Source organism: Mus caroli, chromosome 12 (genome assembly GCF_900094665.2).
Source record: "Mus caroli chromosome 12, CAROLI_EIJ_v1.1, whole genome shotgun sequence".
NCBI classification, from domain to species: Eukaryota; Metazoa; Chordata; class Mammalia; order Rodentia; family Muridae; genus Mus; species Mus caroli.
The window spans coordinates 26,667,876-26,686,462 of NC_034581.1; the positions used below are offsets into that span (position 1 = coordinate 26,667,876).

At 41.7% G+C, this 18,587-nt stretch overlaps 1 protein-coding gene across 2 annotated transcripts in view; it reads right to left on the reverse strand.

The window, feature by feature from the left end:
- Sntg2 (syntrophin gamma 2) overlaps positions 1-18,587 on the reverse strand; it is a 193,530-nt gene that overhangs the window by 45,949 nt on the left and 128,994 nt on the right. For both annotated transcript variants that reach the window (XM_021179141.1, XM_021179140.1), the window contains exons 11-14: positions 18,195-18,233; positions 11,484-11,600; positions 4,395-4,466; positions 1,628-1,834 (exon numbers count right to left, since the gene is read on the reverse strand). In XM_021179141.1, coding sequence (XP_021034800.1) covers positions 1,628-1,834; positions 4,395-4,466; positions 11,484-11,600; positions 18,195-18,233 — 435 coding nt within the window. The remainder of the gene's footprint in view (positions 1-1,627; positions 1,835-4,394; positions 4,467-11,483; positions 11,601-18,194; positions 18,234-18,587) is intronic.

Genomic DNA, 18,587 nt, shown 5'->3' on the forward strand with positions numbered 1-18,587 from the left:
CTCTCTCTCTCTCTCTCTCTCTCTCTCTCTCTCTCTCTCTCTCTCTCTCCCTTCCCCTCCCTCCTTCCTTGTCTGAACACTGTTAACCTCTGGAGAATAGATGTCGAGGCTGTGATGGTTCCAGTTCCTTAGTTACCTTTATCCTCCTTTAGAGAATGACACTTCTGAACATACATAAGGACTTGCTATCCTTTGTGAGGGGAAGGTCTCCTTTTTACCAACACTACAGACACAAATATCTATCGGACTGGATAACTCACAGTGCTCATAAGCTTCCCTCCAGCACCAAGTTCCATGATTGAGCTTCCTCTTATTCTCAGCATATCTCTTGGTTGTCTGTCACTGGTCCTCAGGAAGTTTGTATTCACCTGACAATGCTGTCCCAGGTCCCTGGACTGAAGCTCTGTAGAGCAGTACCAGATGGGTACCATCCATGTGTCTCCAAAGCAGAATCTGTGCTGTTGTTGTCAGAGCAAAGTAGCCCCAAAGTCCCCTCCGTACAAGGGACATCTCAAAGTAGCCTTCTGGTGGCAAGGGCTATCTGTATAGATGATTTCTAGGTAGGTACAAGTTATCACATCTAGTAGGTGCTTGAGGAAGGAGAGACAATGTCAATGCTGTGGACTTTCCCTCCAATGTCATACTCTATAAAAAGTGAGACAGCAGGTTGGTGCCTTAGCTCTAAGATGCTATTGAGGATCAGGAGCCAATTCCCCCACACCATGAATGATGGCCTCAGGGGAAAATCTCAGTTTCTATGGACGTCTGGATGTTGGGACATTTAGTGATCTAAGAGATGTCACGTGTAATGAATTATCAGGGCTGCTCAGTGCTCAGTAATGGCTTGGCACAGCCCAGAGCCCATGTGCAGGTTGGCAGCCAAATGACAGGTAAATAAACAGAATCTTTTCATGCTGGAAATGAAGCAATTGCTTTTTGTTTCTGTGATCACTCTCTTAGTGTTATCACCAGACTAGTCATGAACCCAGTACCTTGGCAAGGAGACAGACCTTGTCTGATGCATTGCCTCATTTATTTTCTGTCATTCTCTAGCAGGGAACATCCTATGAAGAGGCCCATATTTACGACAACAGAAACCATAATGCCTCCTTCCTTATCTGCTCAGTGGACACACATTTAAATTCATGGATGATTTATTTGCTGTCTTCAAGAACAGAGAAGCAATTCAGACACATTGCTGTATCACATTCTCCTTTGGGCCATTAAATATGAGAGGAGAAGCCATTAAGTGTCTTAAAATATTGCACATGCAGGTGATACGGAGCAGGTTATAGCTGTCTCCAAGCCTACTGCTCTGCAGCGTGCAAACTCCTCCCACAGCAGCCGGTGAGTCCTGCAGTGGAAGGAGATTCAGCCCTTTCCTCACAGTAAATATGAATGCAGATATGAACCTAGATGCAAGAGCCTGTGACAGACAGCTTTCCTTATTAATGGAGGCCCTGCTCAGCACGGATGACTGCTCTGACGTGGTGACTTAGATGAAAACCATTCACCTCTCACAGTTCTCTTTCCTGAAATAAATCCTTATTTACACTCCATCCCCTAGGTGTCAGATATTGCCCCAAAGCTGATAGTGAGAAGCGTGTGAGTCCCACAACATACTCACCCCGGTTCTCTGAACTTCCATGAAAGTTGCTCTTTGGAATGCCTTCTCCCACACGGCCAGCTCACTGCCCAACTCCACACTGAAGATATGGCTCTTCCCATGGTTGGCCAGGACGCTGAAGCAGTATGACCTGGGGTCTTCACAGTCAAAATCTTGGAGACCAAGATACAGGTTTGCCTGCAGCCAATAGTTATCTGATAGCCAGAACTGAAAAACAAAAACAAAACCCAAAACAGTATATATTGGAAATAGGGTAGGAATGGAGGGTTGAGTCCAGACTACAGAACCCAACCCAACCCACTCTTTGAGAAAAGGGTTGCATTTGACTGGTCTGGTAGAGGTAGCCTCTTCCTCACAGCCACCAAATGGGGCAAGTGCTTTAAAAATGTTTTCAGAACAATAGCCAAAGCAATAAAATACAGAGGAAAGTACTGGACACAGCCTGATGATCCATCATAGACTCACCCAGCTGGCCACACCTAATAACAGGCAGCCATATCCTCGGAATGTGTCTCTGATGTGCTTGTTTAGACACGGCTCCATTGAGATTCTGCATGTCAAGGTCAGCTAGAGGGACCTGAATGTCACCAGTTGTCCCTACTTCCAGATGAGGGGTATAAGCAGGCAACAGGGACTACTAAAGGGGACTTCTGGAACAGTCTGTCCCACCCCCAATACAGATATAAAAGTGACCCACAAAAATATTGTATATGAGGTATGCCCAGGCATTGATCATTGGAGGCTAGCCTTTCCTCACAAAATCTCTGATAACTACTTTTTAAATGTTATCATAAAGATCAAAACCGTAGAGACTCTTGTTTAGCATAAACCCAACAAACTGAGAAAAGCACATGGGAAGTTCTTGCCGACACTGGCTCTTCAGAGGGGCTGGCCCTCGTGTTTCTAAGGAGAAGCTCAAGCCCGGGGCTGCAGAATGTTATAACTGCTGAGTTGTCAGGGGAATTGTTATTCAGTGATATCTCTCTACTGGAGAGACAAAAGTGCACCCTTATTCTTTCTCCTTTTTAGCCATAAATTGTAGGGAGTGAGTTCACATCTGAATGAATAACCTTAACTAGAGGGGGGAACAAGGAAGAGATGGTCCTTAGAGAAGAAACTAAGCCAAGCGGTATAAATGGAGACCACGATCATCCTTATTAATGGACTCATCATAGCAACTGTGCTTATATTGTCATGCGAACAGTACTAAGATGACAGTAACTCTGATCACAAAGACATAACACATCTAGCTTGATAGCTAATAACTCTAAATAATGGGTGCAATAAAATGTAATTTATTTTTTGAAGGATTGTTTCTGAATAGACTATAAAGTACAGAGCGGTAATTCACAGATCTGGCCACACAGCAGCACTCCAAGGAACATTTATGTAAAGTGAACTCAGATGTCTGAGTCACATCTCACGCCATGTAAAATTAGATCCTTTGCTTTTGGTCCAGATGACTACCATGCAGAGAAGGTTGAGAATCTCCTCAGTGCACTGTCCAGGTCTTGAAGAGCTGGAGACTGTGGTTCATGACACAGGGGACATGAAGGATGTGGTGCTGGCACACCTAGCAAGCTTTTCCCTGTGTCAGGGGCCTGCCATCATACCAGTACTTGGTTGGCAGGGGCAGGAGGGTTAGTCCAAAGCCACCCTCAACTGCAGAAGGAATTTGAGCCCAGTCTGGGATGCATAAGGATCCATTAAAATACAAAACACAACCAAACAAGACCAACCAACCAAACGAACAAAAGATACAAAAAGCTTCTAACAACATAACTAAAAGAATTCCCTCTAAAACTGAGACCCCTGGAGTTCAGTGAAGTCCTATGTGTCCCAGGGCCTCACCTTGGTTCCTATGTATATATGGATTCCCATTCATTACTCCCAGCATGTCAGTACAGCAGTAGAAACAGACAGGACTTACAAGGTTCATTCCAGCTAAGCCCGTGTCCCTTACACTGAGTCTTTGTCAGTGATGACACCTTCCCAGTTGGGGAAACTGACTTACTGGCTATGGACCCATTATATCAGAACTAATTAAATACCTTGGACAATTCTGACAGCATCATGTGACTGCTGTGGTTAACCTTCCCTTGTCATCTTTGAAACCTTCCTCTAATTGGATAGAATTGCCTTACTTGTTTGTTTGTTTGTTTGTTTTTTGGCCTGTCCAGTTCAGGTCTGACTTTGATTACTAAAATAATTCTCAACAGGTGTAAGATGTTGGACTGGGATGTAAGAGTGCTTGCTGCACAAGCATGAGGACCTGAGTTCAAATCCCCCACACCTGTAGAAATGCCAGGATGACCCTGTGTATCAGGAATCCCAACACAGAGCGGAGTGCTGGTGCTTGCTGTCAGTCTACCTCCAGGATCAGTGAGAGACCCTGTGTCAACTGAATGAGGTGGAAAGAACGGGACACCTAGCGTCTTCTCTTTGCTTCTGCATATTCAAGGATATTGGGTATTTATACACACACACACACACACACACACACACACACACACCACTGCTGCTGCTGCTGCCACCATCCACCCACTCATCTATCCATCCTTCCATCCCAATACCCACCCATCCTTTCATCAGTCAGCCACCACCCATCTGTCCACGTCAATAAGCAATAGTATAGCAACATCACTGGACTGGAGAACAAGAAAGGCTCATCTTACTATCTCAAAATATCCCCCAGTGAACACATTGTTCCTCCCTCTCTGAAGGGCATCCTATCTCTATGAAGCATCTAAATGCCAAGGATTCCTACCTTGTGAACTTTAAACAGCACCTCACAGAGGTTATAGGCACGTTCTGCTCGTCCCCAGTCCAGTGTGCTTACCTGTGGGTAAGCAAATAGAGACATTTGTGTCAGAGAGAAAGCTGCTTCAGCCAAGAACTCAAGCACTTCTACCATGGACTGATCCCACACGTCTTGACTTAGATGCCCAACTTCCCTTGCTCTGGGTGGTAGCAGACCTTTTAGTCTGTTGTGGGTTCGAATTCTGTTTCCTCCTCTAGTGTACCACATGAATACATGAACACAAAGAATAATACTTTAAGACACACACTGGTAATATGAGAACTTTATACTCCTGGGGATAATTTCAATTTAAATGCAGATTTAATTCAATTAAATTTTAGTTTAAATGCAGCAAATGTAATATGATTATGAATGTGGATGGATTAGTGTGACAGTCAAGCAGACACACTGGTGACCCGTCCTCTGATCCTCAGTACTAAACTCCCTAGATGTTTCTGCTTCAGAAATGAATGGAAAATTTACCGAATCAATTTACTTGAATATGTTTTTTTGGTTGGTTTGGCATATCGTATCTCATAACTATTAACTTTTGAGTGATGTGTTATGATTTGTACACTCACATATATGATTTCAAAGTTAAAATGTTTCTGGTTTTAAAAAAAAGTGTAGAATTCTCAGCAGTGTCATATCTTCTGTTGATCATACACTTAGTCTTTCAGGCTGTAAACTTGAACAGGGTTTTTCTATGTTGCCTTTGAGACACTGAATCCACAGGGATTTAATCATCTGGTGGCTTCCTAGCAATTGTCCCATCACACATAATGCCACCAAAGTCTTTAGGTGCCAATCCACTGAGGCCGGACCACTAGCCAAGAGTGTGTTTGACATGAAACCAACATTGATGCTTGACCATTTAACTGATCATTGCTCCAGAGCCAGCTCTCTGCTACTGGAATTAAACAACATAATACTGGCCAAGTAAACCTTGATTGAAAGCAAGAAGGATCAAAGTGCTAATGTAAGCTTGGGTTTGGAACAATTAGGTTTCAGTGGCTTCTGCAATCAGCAGATGGTGGTCCTTGCTGCATGTTTCCAACTCAAAATGTCTAAGACTTCTGTACCCTTCTCGTATGCCAAAGTGCTCAGAGTTGCAAGAGAGCACTGCCCTAACTCAAAGACAATGCTCAATGAACCAGAAGCTGCTCCTATCCTCTTGCTCTATAGTCCAATGTGCTTGGGCAAAGGATATGCAGATGCCCCTCAGGGTAGAGCCCTGTGCCTACTAGTATTACTGGACCAAAATAAATCACACATGGGTGGGTGCCATGTTCAACCTTCCCATTAGAGAAGTGCTGATTATTATAAGAGAATTAAAAAAAAAAAAAGATTAGACACACTATTCAGAGACATGCTCCCTTAAGATCTCATGTTTAAATATGCATCATGCATATTCATAATTTTGCCTTTTCAAAATGTAGTTTGTAAAAGAAGCATTTTTCCCATGTCATTTTTTTTTCTCCCTCAGAAACAAAATGTGAATTGTAACTCAGAACTTCAGTGTGTAGATTCATCATTTTTGTAAGCCTGACCTTTGCGCCGGACATTTTAGATTGTGGTTATATTCTAATCATTCTAACAGTGCCATGATTATTACATTGAGGACATTACATTCGGGTAGCCTGTTGTAACAAATGCATCTACTTTATTACCTTGCCATCTGTATAGAGCAGAACAGCCTGCCTTCTATGTTCTAAGGTAAGGGTGGCAGAGGTGTAGCCTGCCTTCTATGTTCTAAGGTAAGGGTGGCAGAGGTGTAGCCTGCCTTCTATGTTCTAAGGTAAGGGTGGCAGAGGCAGTGCTTCTTTCTGTTGGCAAACTGCACGCCTTCTGGTGCTATAGTTAAGGCGTTTTCTGAGTATCTGAGTTCCTTCTGTCTAATGTTCCTGCCAGGAGGTCACGTCTACCCAGAGGGGATGACCCCATCTCCACTCTAGGCTCTGAGATGCTGAAAGTGACTGATGCCCCCATCTTGCATTCTGAATAACTCATGGCTTGCCCCTCATCCTCTCAGTCACTGTGATGATTCAGGGAAAAGACCTTGTCCAGAGACAGCAATGAGATAGAAGGTGCTCAGGTCTCTGGGAGGAGACACTCCATCATTATAGACTTGGGGCAAATGTACCACCTGAGGATTGCTAAGAATCACAATGGGTGTCAAAGACTTTGGTTACTGACAGTGCCTGGACAGTGGTTCCTCTTTCATAATAACATGTCACAAAGATGCAAAGTGACCTGAGTGGGAACAGTCAGGAGGGACGTGGCTGCCCTCTATCTTGCATTTTTCTGCAAGTCTAAACTCTCTAAAACCAGACTGTTTAAAAAGCAACTCCTTCTCTTTGTCCCCTTTCCCCAGGCTGCCTGAACTCCATGTCTTCCTGGAGGCTTGTCAGAGACCCAGACCTGAATTTTCCCTCATATCTGGAAAAAAGACTTAGTAGCTGTCTACCCTAGTGCTCATCTTTCACTCACCTGACACTGCATCCCTGTCTGTGTTTGGTCACCTAGTGTACTCTGTTTGACTACCCAGCAGGCCCTGGGAGAGCACACAGACAACTTGCTCAGTGTGGAACTCATGTGCTGAGTGAAGCCCCACCCTGGAGCTGAGGCAGAGGAATCAGATTTGATAGCCTGCAGCCAGCCTGATTCTAGCCTGCACAGCAGCCTTTACCCACATGGCTGTGGTGTGGATACGTCTGATCCAGTAGAAAGGCAAACAGGAGACATTTTAGAGTTTCTCCTTACAGAAAATTATCAGCAAAATATTTGTCACATTCCATGGGTATCTTTTCATTTTTTTATTAGTTAAATTTATCTCTAAAACCCAACTGTGAATTCTGAACATAGCAATCTCTCAGGTACCTATCTTGATATCTACATAGCTGAAGTAAGAAACAGTTGACTTGAACAGCCATTTGACATATATTTACATATTCATAACCAGAATATAAATGCGGTGTTTGGAAGCCCAGGTCTGCCTGGTTAACAGTGTTGTGACAAAAGTGAAGGTCTGTGGAGCTCTGAAGTTCCCTGCCTTAGGGCTCAGGGTTGAAGCCTTGGAACAGCTACTGCGCCTCCCAAGCTCACCAAGACAGAGGTCCTTGGCCTTGTCTGTATTTCAGATGAAGTTCAGTGACCTTGGTTTTTATGTCTAAGTCGAATGACACTGGTGGGACAAGTGAGGTGGTCAGCTCAGCTTCTCCTGACACTGTGAACTGAGTCTCAGGTGACTCAGGATTAATCATCAGTGCCCACTGCTGGGGACCTACATGGCCACCCTTCTTGTCTGGCAGATTTGTGAGGAAACAGAGGGTCCCAAGCTCTATGAAGGAAAGAGGAAAACTGAAGGGAGAGAAAGGAGGGATTTTGAATAAAAACACTGAATTTATAGTAGCAGTTCCACATGGGAGCCATCCTCATCTGCAGACTTAAGTCCGTCCTTTCCAGATCAACTTCTACAAACGATAGACTATAACTGCCTAATTGACATTTGTAAAATTACCGCTTGTATTTCCTGCTGCAGGCACCAGAGCCTTCACCACATCATTTATACACCAGTGCTATGTGATGCTGTTAAAATGATTTCACAACCTTAAGTTTTTTTTTTAACACATTTTAATGGTGTTTGAAAACATGAAGAGATGAAGCATCACCTTTTAGATTCTCGTTTGCAAGTCAGAAATAAATATTCTATCAATGAGGTTGAGCAGAAAGAAGAGTGGGGCTTAGGGATGGTGAGGCTCATTTCATGCTGGACTCTGCTTCTTCCTCAGCAGGATACCTCAAGGTAAAGGCTGCTGGCCCCCATACCTCCCCTCCTCCCACCCTCTCCCTGGAGGAAGTCAGAAACAAACTGTCCTTGAATGAAGGACATTATGTTTTAGCTCTTCCTAAATTTTCCGTAGTAAGAATCTTTAGGTCCTTCTAGATTCCATTTCGAAATTCTGACATGTTGAGAACTACAGCGTAGTGAATATTTTGACTTTTCTGCCATGTCAAACTTTCCTAAATGCCTATAGCTGGCCCTTGAGATGAGGCCTGGTCGTACTGTAACTACAGCAGAAGCAAATGACAGTCGGGATGTATGCAGAGACACTGGATGCTCTGTAAGTAGTCATTTACTGCTTGTCTCTGATCCATGAACTGCAAACTTCATGCAAGATTAAATAAATAATAATATACTTATTACAACTTAAAGTTTAAGATTTGGGCAAACTGCAAACTGTTATTGAAAATTACCAGCAATGCCAAGATATAAATCCCAGGTCTAGGAAATACATATAAATATTTAGGTATAAATTCACTTACCATATTGTATGCATTGCTATGACAACAAAAAGCTGTTTAATATTAAAAGCATGGATTTTATCTTTTAAATTTTATGTGCTTCAGAGCCTTAAAATTCACTTATATAAGAAAGCTATCCTGTGTTCACCTTGGCCCGGTGAGATGTTCCAGTCAAGATTTATTATCTCTGACATACAACAGAGGAAAATTTGGGATAAGGAATGTAAATAAGTTGTCTCATGTTCCTGGCTGGTAAGCGGAACACTTATGAAGAAAACCTGTAGCTTCGAGTTATTAGCTTGCAGCCAATTCCACTGAGACACTGAATAATTCTTCTTCATTGTCCCATACAATCTTTTCCTATCTCGACGTAAAATATGCTTTGGTTATTGTGGACAAAAGATGAATTGTTTAAAACATTTCATTTTGTCCAACACTATTCTATTATGTAAGGTAAATTTTTATCTTTCTAGTTAAGACGTTGTCTAGGCTGCTTGCAGCTTTTTCCATTTCTGTTTAATGAAAGGCTGTCCATCTTGGAGCACACTTCGAGGGAATGAACCTCACCTGTTTGTCTCTAGAAATGGATAGGCGTTGAGCTTAAGTCCGTGGTATAAAAACAAATGAATATGAACCCCCTGCTTTCATGGCCTGGCTTCTAAGCGGTTGTGTTTTGTACTTTTGTCTTTACCCCTTTTTGCTGATGGTGTACAATATGTAATCAAGGCTTTCAAATTACTCGGAATCTAATTATAACCCTTTCCTTTGTTGTCCTTAATTAGAAATGGAAACAGCTGTTATGTCTACTTCCCATAGTGGAGTTGGGCATGTAGATGTCATCACGATGTTCTATACTATGAAGAAGACCCTGGCCCTGGATGTCCCTGTTGTATGGAGATCTCATCCTATGGGACCAGATGACTTGGCTAAGTGCTTGGATGGGCTTCCTCCATACCTCCTCTTTCCTTCTCTTACAGAGTCTAACATTGGGAACACTTTGCAATAATACATTTTCTGGTTCCTCTTGAAAATTGCTTCATGCTGATTTGAAGGCTTAAAGCACAAAATGCTTTTGAGACTTGCTAGCTTCCCCCACCTAAAAATATCCAAATGGTTGATTCTTTTCCCGTTATATCTCATTTAGAGAGTTTTCTGACATTTCCAATTCACTGAGCACAGCTGTAGAGTTTCACTATCTTCCAACAGAAGGGATTAGCCAGCCAGTGACCATTCAGCCTTCATAGAGTGTCTATGTAAGTCATTTCACCTCCTAACAAGCAGTGACTTTATTATCATTTCAAAGGGATAGCAATGACAGCTATGTGACCAGAGACTTGAAAACTATGCAAAGACACAGGGGCTGTACAAAGGAAACCCTCTACGTAGGTCTGACTCTGAGTTGAATATCCATTCATTCACACATCACACTGCTTGCTTTTGACTATTTTGTCTCTTTCACATAATTACCACAGAAAAGAAGGAAACTCCTTAGGACTAGACCTAGGGGAAGCATGGAGCACTTTTAGCAATCATAATAGAAGATCCGGAGGGATGGCACCGTGTTCGTGTGGTTGCCAGTGTTGGCACGACCTGCATGCTGCTGATATTGCTATCCAGGTGTCATATCTGAGTCTGATACTACTATGCAAAAAATATCAACTTACTCTGTTAGACAAAATCACATCAATTAATTTAGTAACCTTAAGGAACATTAATTAGTTTACCTTCTGGAGAATTTAATCAGTGCTTATGAAAACATATAGGTGATTGTAATGTGAGTAAATTTACAACATAAGATTTTCTTTTAACAACAACAACAACAACAACAACAACAACAACAAAAAAAAACCAAAAGAAAAACTTGTATCTAGACACATTGTTGTATTAATCCAATCCCGGGGAAGGAGAAACACATTAGAGGGGAAAGACCGTGAAGCGGCAGTTCTCCTTAGTGAGTCCACTGCCCACCCTTAGCTTTTCATTTTATACAGGATGCACACCCTGAGGGAAGCAGGAGATGGGTGCAGCTTCGGAAAAGATGTAATTGAGCCAAACATTTGTGCTACTTTAATCTCATTTTAATGGTAGAAATTTATATCACTATCTGTGTAGATTCTGATTTTTCAGACAAGTTTCATTACTTGTTTGCAGTTCTGGTGGATAAGAGTCCCAAAAGTTAAAAAAAAAAAAAAAAAAAGATGAGCATCTGCGTAGAGCACTTACAACCCATTTCGCTAATCTGAGAACAGTGTGGGTAGGAATGGAAAATAGAACTATAGAACAGCAGCATCCACTCTTACATTTGTGTGCTAAGTCCCACTAAAGCAGGTTGTTAGCTTTAATCAAATCTGGAAATTGTGTGAGAAAGAATGTCTTTGGAAATTTCATTATTTAGATACTTCATTAGAAAACCCTAAAGAGAAGGCCTGTGTTTTGCTTTGATTGCACTTTGGAGTCTTCAGCCATAATAACTGTCTACATCCCACCTCCACACCAGCTGATATTTAAAGCAGAGAAAATGCTACAGCTGTTTGAACAGAAAGACAGGAATGTATTTCCTTTATGAGTTTGAAGTAAGTCACTTGTGGTTAATCCCTAAGCAGGCCCAGTTCTAACCACTGAGGTCTGGAGGAGGCCCTGAGTGCCCATCTATCTCTGCTTTCTTCCAGGGCCAATCTATCAGCTGCCTGGCTCATATGAATAACTCTAGCAACAGGCCCCTTCACCCACCAGATGCCCAGGCATCCTTACCGGAGGAGCGCCAAAAATGTAGAATGATGAACCCCTCAGGGCCAAGAACCTGGGTCTGAAGTTCTGAGAGTTGTCAGCTCCTTGGAGCCTCTCATTTACCCATCCCATGTGCACCACCTGCAGAGGGAAACCTTGGAAAGTTAAAAGCCAAGCCTTAATGAGAATGCCTTAAGAGCAGAATACTAAACACACTCAACACACTATGATCCTTCACCTTAACACAACATGCCCAGAAAAGATGGGAACTCAAAGAACAATGTGTGAACCTTCAAGTTCTAACTCAACTCAAGTAGGATAGAAGTATACGACAGTTTGTGGTAAATCCTCAGATCCTTGTGGAGTAAGGCTCTACATGGTAGCTGAATTGTGGGTTTCTTATACTTCTTAAAAAAATGTGCTGTTACAGGGCTGGAGAGAAGGCTCAGGTATTAAAGGCAAAAGATCACAACCAAAAGGACAAAAATGCAGTGTTGAATTACACTCTGCTAGAGGTTAGTATTTCTCATTCAAAAATAGTATTTCTCATTCAAATGCGGACTCAAAAATAGCTCATTATATTTTCAGTGTTTGCAGTAAATATAAGGCATCATACAACATGAAGAAAATGACTAAGGCTTTCTTTAGTGTTTAACTCCCTAACAGTACAAAGAATACAAAACGCAAGATTTTTATAACTCAGATAGTTTCAGTCTTATTCCATGAAATGTAAACTACAAAATCAGGAAGTGGTATATCAGAAATTAGATATATCCTGGAAGCAGTAATAAAATTTGAGAATTCAGTGGATGACTGTTAAAGAACAATCCCCATATTACCCACATTTATATATGGCACACACTTTTTAGAATAACTTCACTTTAATTTTCCCAGCTCCCCATTTTGCCATTTCAAGGAAAATCAATTCACTAAAAAACATCCTTATTAAAGACAAATTTAAAATAAGACAGAATTTCCAACTGCTCCCCACCTCTACCTTTACATTTTAGATAGTGTCTATATGTAGCCCTGGCTGACCCAATAAGGTATGTAGACCATGCTGGCCTCAACCTCATAGAGATCGGTCTGCTTCTGCCTCCCTAGTGTCCTTCAGGGATGAAGACACTGTGTCCAGAGGTTTTGGACAGGAGCAGAAAGCTCACTAGCAATTCCTGTAACCCAAAGTAGAGCATCCCTGCATCAACTTTTACCCAGTAACTTCTGGCAGTATTCACTCTCACACACCATAGACCTATCTTTGGGGTCAAGATGTCAGCTGATAGCTAAAATGCAGACAAGACAGACTCTTGTGGAAAATAGCTATTGTGGCTGAACATAATCACTGCTATAATGCATACTGAATACAAATGAATGCCCCTCAAATCTGTAGCTTTGTCTTTTCCTAGAATTTGCATGTATGTATAGAAACAATATGTATGGATATTCAAGGGTGTGTAGAGCACGTTTATACTTTAATGTAAAATCATGAGGACTACCTTAGCTGTCATTTCTCAGGTACTCTCTTCCTTTGTTTGAGACAGACTGTCACACTGGCTTAGAACTTGTCAACTTGACATGCCTACAGCTCCAGGATTCTTCCTGTCTCTGGGTTATAAGCGTGGATCACCATGTCAAGTTTAATTCTTACCAACGACATGAATGAAACTCTGGACCTAATGGTCACGTAGCAAGAACCTCTCACCAACTGAACTATCTCTTTAGCCTTAACTTTGTCTTACACGTGTTCCAAGAAGGTGAGTCATATCAATGTGATATGATAAAATGACTATAATATTACCAAAAATGTCATGTGTGATGTGGGGTGCCTTTAACATAGTTGGGCTTTTATTATAAAATAGGCTAGAATGTACAATATTGAAGGATAACCATGAGAATTTAATACTGTGTCTCAGAAAAGCCGCAGGCACAGTGACTGTAGACAGAAGCAAAACAGTATTTGCACTGTGAGACAACTGCTGGAATTTAAGTCCTTGAAGGCCTTCTGGATTTGGCAACATTGCAGATAGAAACCTGACAGCAACAGAGTCTTCTGTCTTTCTTCTCTTCATATGGCCATATACATTGCAATGAGCTGTGACATTCAAAGGGTTGTGACATGAAGGCACAGCAGAGAGGATGGTGACATTCAGAGGTGCATGAATGAGTGTGGATAGATGTGTGTGCACAGTGGACGTGCAGGCACTGTAAACAGCTGGAAGGTAAAGTCAAAGCTGCCGGCTTGGATTACCAGTTGAAATAGAGAAGCTATGATCTCTTCTTTCTCACAGCAGCAGAAATCAAACAGGGATGAACTGTCCTTGGATTCCAGTTCATCGGAGGGCCACCATGGGTCACCAGAGCTACAGGTATTAGGTGGGAACCCAGTGCCACCTCTGAAAGTGCTGCAACCAGCATTTGGCTCTCCTTTTCGGCTCTGCCCTTCACTTCATCAGTGTCTTGGTGACTGCACACTCGGTCAATACCATGTACTCACATAATTCAACAAGAATTCCATACTGAGGAATGGCCAAGAAGCTGCCACTGTAGCCAATGTGACAGCTCAGGTTAGTAAGAATGTGAATCACTAATTAGCTGGACGTGAACTTAATTAACTCCCAAGTGTAATTTAAAACTGCCTAGATAGCATAGAAGTAAGTTATAGCTTTGCTGTTATTCAGAACACTGGCTACCTTGTGAATCTTCCTTATGTATGCATAGCTAGTTCGTAAATAATCTACAGGGAGCTAATCTTATCTTTTACATTATGACTTTTTAAATGACTTGCTGCATGTTGTAAGAAGTGTATATCACACTTTCTGAATGCCACCCTGATGGTATTAGGTGATATAATTAACTGGGGACCCAGGGCCTTACCACTTCCACAGAGAAGGGCAATTTCATGTCTGTTCTGGTATCCTTTCTGTGGAAAATCATGTTTCTTGCTGGGCCAGCATAGAAACTTGTTTAAGCCTACAATAGATTATGAGTACACACCTGTTTTGTTTTTTTGTTTTTTTTTTTTTTTATTCTATATGAAAAGCCACTTTTTGGTGCCACTAACATTATCCTTGGAGTGTTAATCAAGGCATTATCTCCCTCAACTAAAATCCAAGTTAGAGAAGAAATATTATTTGGAAACAAAGATGTTTCCAGTTTTACTAGGGTGAACACATCCTCAGACATTGTGTGTGTGTGTGTGTGTGCGTGTATGTGTAGATCAAAGGACAGCAATAGCTGTCATTCCTTATGGCTGCCAACCTTTTTTGTTTTTATCTTTTAAAGGGATCTCTCACTGGCCTAGAATTTACTACGACTAGACTAGCTGGCCAGTTAGCCACAAGGCGCTTCCTGTCTCTGCCTCCTTAATGCTGGAGTTATAAGCATATACCACCATGCTTGGCTTTTGAAAAAAAATTTTTTTAATTCAAGATCTGGGGACCACACTCAGGTATTTATGCCTGTAAGGCAAGTACTATACAAACTGAGCCATCCCCACAGTCCAACTTGGTCTTTAAGACAAGAATGCTCCAGTTTGAGCAACAATTTATAAGGCTAAATGCCAGGTGTAAGAATCTATGCCCTGTGCTTATTGTACTAGCTTCCAGACTTTTTCCTTTTTATTTCAATTTTATCAGTTGTTAGATGCTGTGCTGGATTGTTTTATGTCAACCTGACACAAGCTAAAGTCATCTTAGAGGAGGGAACCTAAATTAATAAACCAAAAAACAAAACACCTCCATAAGGCCCGCTACAGGCAAGCTTATAGGGCATTTTCTTAATTAGTGATTGTTTTGAAAGAGTTGAGCCCATTGTGGGTGGTTCCATCCCTAGGATGCTGGTCCTGAGTTTTATAATAAAGCAGGTTGAGCAAGCCCCAAGGAGCAGTCCAGTAAACAGAACCCTTCATGGCTTCTGCATCTGCTCTTGCCTCCAGATTCCTGTCCTGTTTGAGCTCCTATCCTGTTTGAGCTCCTCTATTGATTTCCTTTGATGATGAATATTGATATGGAAATATAAGACAAATAATTTCCTTTCCTCTCCAAGTTGCTCTTGGTCTTGCATTTCATCATAGATGACAACCTTAAGCCTTTGTTCTTTCACATTTATTTAATTATTATTTGTTATACACCAATGATCAATGGTTGCTTAAAGCGGGAAAATATTGCTTTTCATTTTCTTAAGGGCTCAATTTCAAATCCTAAGACACAAAATGGAGTGTGTAGAATTCGGAGCAAATGTGTACCCCCTTTTCTAGAGCACACCCAGACATTCAGGATGGCAAGTGTGGTGTGAAGGCCACCAGCAGATCATGATGCTCCTTCCGTGTCTAATGTAAAAACACTCATGGAGCCCTGGGCAAGTTCAAAGTGGGATGTAAAGTTTCAGTCCAGAAATAAATATATGCGGAAACAAAATCCCAGAAACTAAAACTTCAGAGTTAAGTTGCAGGACTTTGTTTTGCTGTACAGATGAAGAAATCGGAGCTCAGATGCCAGCTTGTTCAATGCTTCTGCCAGAAAAGGACACAGCTGGATTTAGATCCCAGGCTTTCATCAAACATGGCAATGTCAGCCAAGTGTGATGTGCAGTGGAATTCACCAGATGAAGGTGATGGCTCTTCATGTGAAAGTTGATTGGTGTAGGACCTGCAGGCTCCTCAAAGGTTCTGCAGTACCAAGAGTTGTCATTTCACTCTAGGCTCTTGATATCCAATGACAGGAAGAGGTGAATTCCAAAGTAAATGAAACACATCCTTCTCACATTGGAGGAAAGTTGTTTGTATCCATCTGCAAACCCCACTATTCTCTGATGCAATCCAGATCCATGCTCTGGAGTTACCACTTTCCAGTGGCACAGTGGAACTCATTAACCCCTCTAGGAGACCCGATCTTCCCACCTTCTCTATCATGTGTGCTGATCTCTCCTTTGGTCACAGAAATCTCAACAGGCAGCAGAGCCCTGTGGCCCCCACTGGATTGGCTGGAGGAGCTGAGGACAAGAACCAGGACACTCCTTGCCAACTTTGAAGGGGACAACTGCCCAAGCATAGAATTTTAGGGATGCTTCAGAGTTCTGAGGAGCTAATGAAATTCAATGTCAAAAGCAGTAAATTTTTTGTGGAAAACAAAAACCAACACAAACTCAGTTTAACATCTCACCAGCAACAGATAAATTGAGAAAATGTTTATGTGTAAACCAAGTGGAGGTATCTTAGTGGAAAAAAATTGTAAGAAATTTATTCTCAAGCTGCAAACTTCAGTGGAAATATAATATTTTAATGTGAGAAGATATAGAATTAATGCTATTTTTGTTTGAAGGCATTTATGGATGTATTAATCCATACATAAAATTATAAAATAGCTAGCCTCTCTTTAAGATACATAAAACAAAATAGCTGATGGTTAATTTATAAAATATTGAAAGTAATAGGTTATATTTAGAAGAGTTATTTTATCAATGTAAAAATGCTGACTAAAAGGCCTGATTAAAGTATGGACTAAATTTATTGTCTTTCTCAGTCAACATTGAATTGACAGAGCAATGTTCTCCTGGGTGTTATTGTCTTAACTTTAGATTCTGATGCTGACCCTGTTAGAGCATTCATAAGAACCAGTTACAATAACAGGAATACATTGGCATTAGTTTTCTTGGGGGTTATAACTCATGTTTCTGCAGACCTATGAAAGACATAGTCTGGCAACCAAAGGACTATAAACAAATTTTCCCTGTGCTCAGCCCAACATGTGACCAACAGCCATTCTATGAAAGGGGGAAGGGGCCATGAGTACTCATGAAGAGCTGATGTTGAAGAGGGGCCTGTCAGGAGGGGAGCCTTACCCTAGGTAATACACCATCTTAGAACATTGCTGTGAAGGGGCTGGGTAACAGGATCTTTAGCACAGATAGCTCCCAGGTCAGAGGTTTCTGGGAGCCCCAACAACTATAGATAAGAATGTTATAACCTGAATTCCACCTCTGTGTTGATGAGAGTCTACAAGGATGATTTGGCCATAAAGAATAGGGTGTTGCCGATCCAGAGTCAAATTATCTTATCTTTAGGAAGATTTGTGGCTCCCTCCAAGTCTCACCTACCATCCTTTTGACAATCAGGAAGATCCTTTCAGAATGTATTAACAGACCATTAGCTACCACCAGCTCCACAGCTAAGAATGCTACAACATGTGAAACCTACTATATTTCCCCATTTTGCTTTAAACAGACAACTTGATGCTCATATCACTGTATTCTAAGAGTAGCTTGACTTATGACTTTCTCTTCTCTATTACCATAAAAACCTAATGAAACTGTTACCAAATTGGAAAATGGTATTTTTGAGGGGGGAAGGGAACCTCCACAAGTGTTTGTGGGCCATGGTTACTGTAATTTGGCTCTATAATAAACTTTCATTGAGTCAACAACATCATATAACACAATGATCCCAAGTCATACAGGTCTTTCTCTATCTTGAATTCCCTTTGGGCTCTCCCACAGTCCTCGATAAATCCTGTTCAGATCACATTTTCTACTGAACACAACCCACAGGCACCATTTATCTCTGTAAACACAGGTGATCCGAACAGTCAGTCCCCCGGTGTAATCCCAAATAAATAAGAAGCTTTGACTTCATGCATGTGGCAGAGTCTACCAAATTCAGTATGATTCTCACTAGCACTTTCTTATCTAAATTCCACAAAGGGGGGTTGTCATCCTACTGGGCAGAAAACATACACCTACCTGGTCACAGGGAGAACAGCATTTATTTGCCATTTTCATCTGTAGAAGGAAGACAGCAAGGGGTCAGTGTGCCATGCACATTAGTGCCCCTCACTTCTCAGCCTGTCTAAATGGCAGCGGAAATTAATCAGCCCAGGGAAGTTCCTTGGAGATGAGCTTCCCCTACTCTGTGCTTATCTTCAAATCAAAGCAAATACACACTAATCGCAGCAATTCTCAAAGCAGGAAAACAAAGAAACAAAACAAAGTGCACAAGCACACTAAGGCTATCATTCCCAAATAGCAGCCCTTGAAGTGAGGGCAGCTATGGGATGACAGATACTTAAACTTTACCATGTACAGGGGAGGAGGGGAAGGGAGAGGAGGAGAGGGGGAGGGAGGGACAGAGACAGA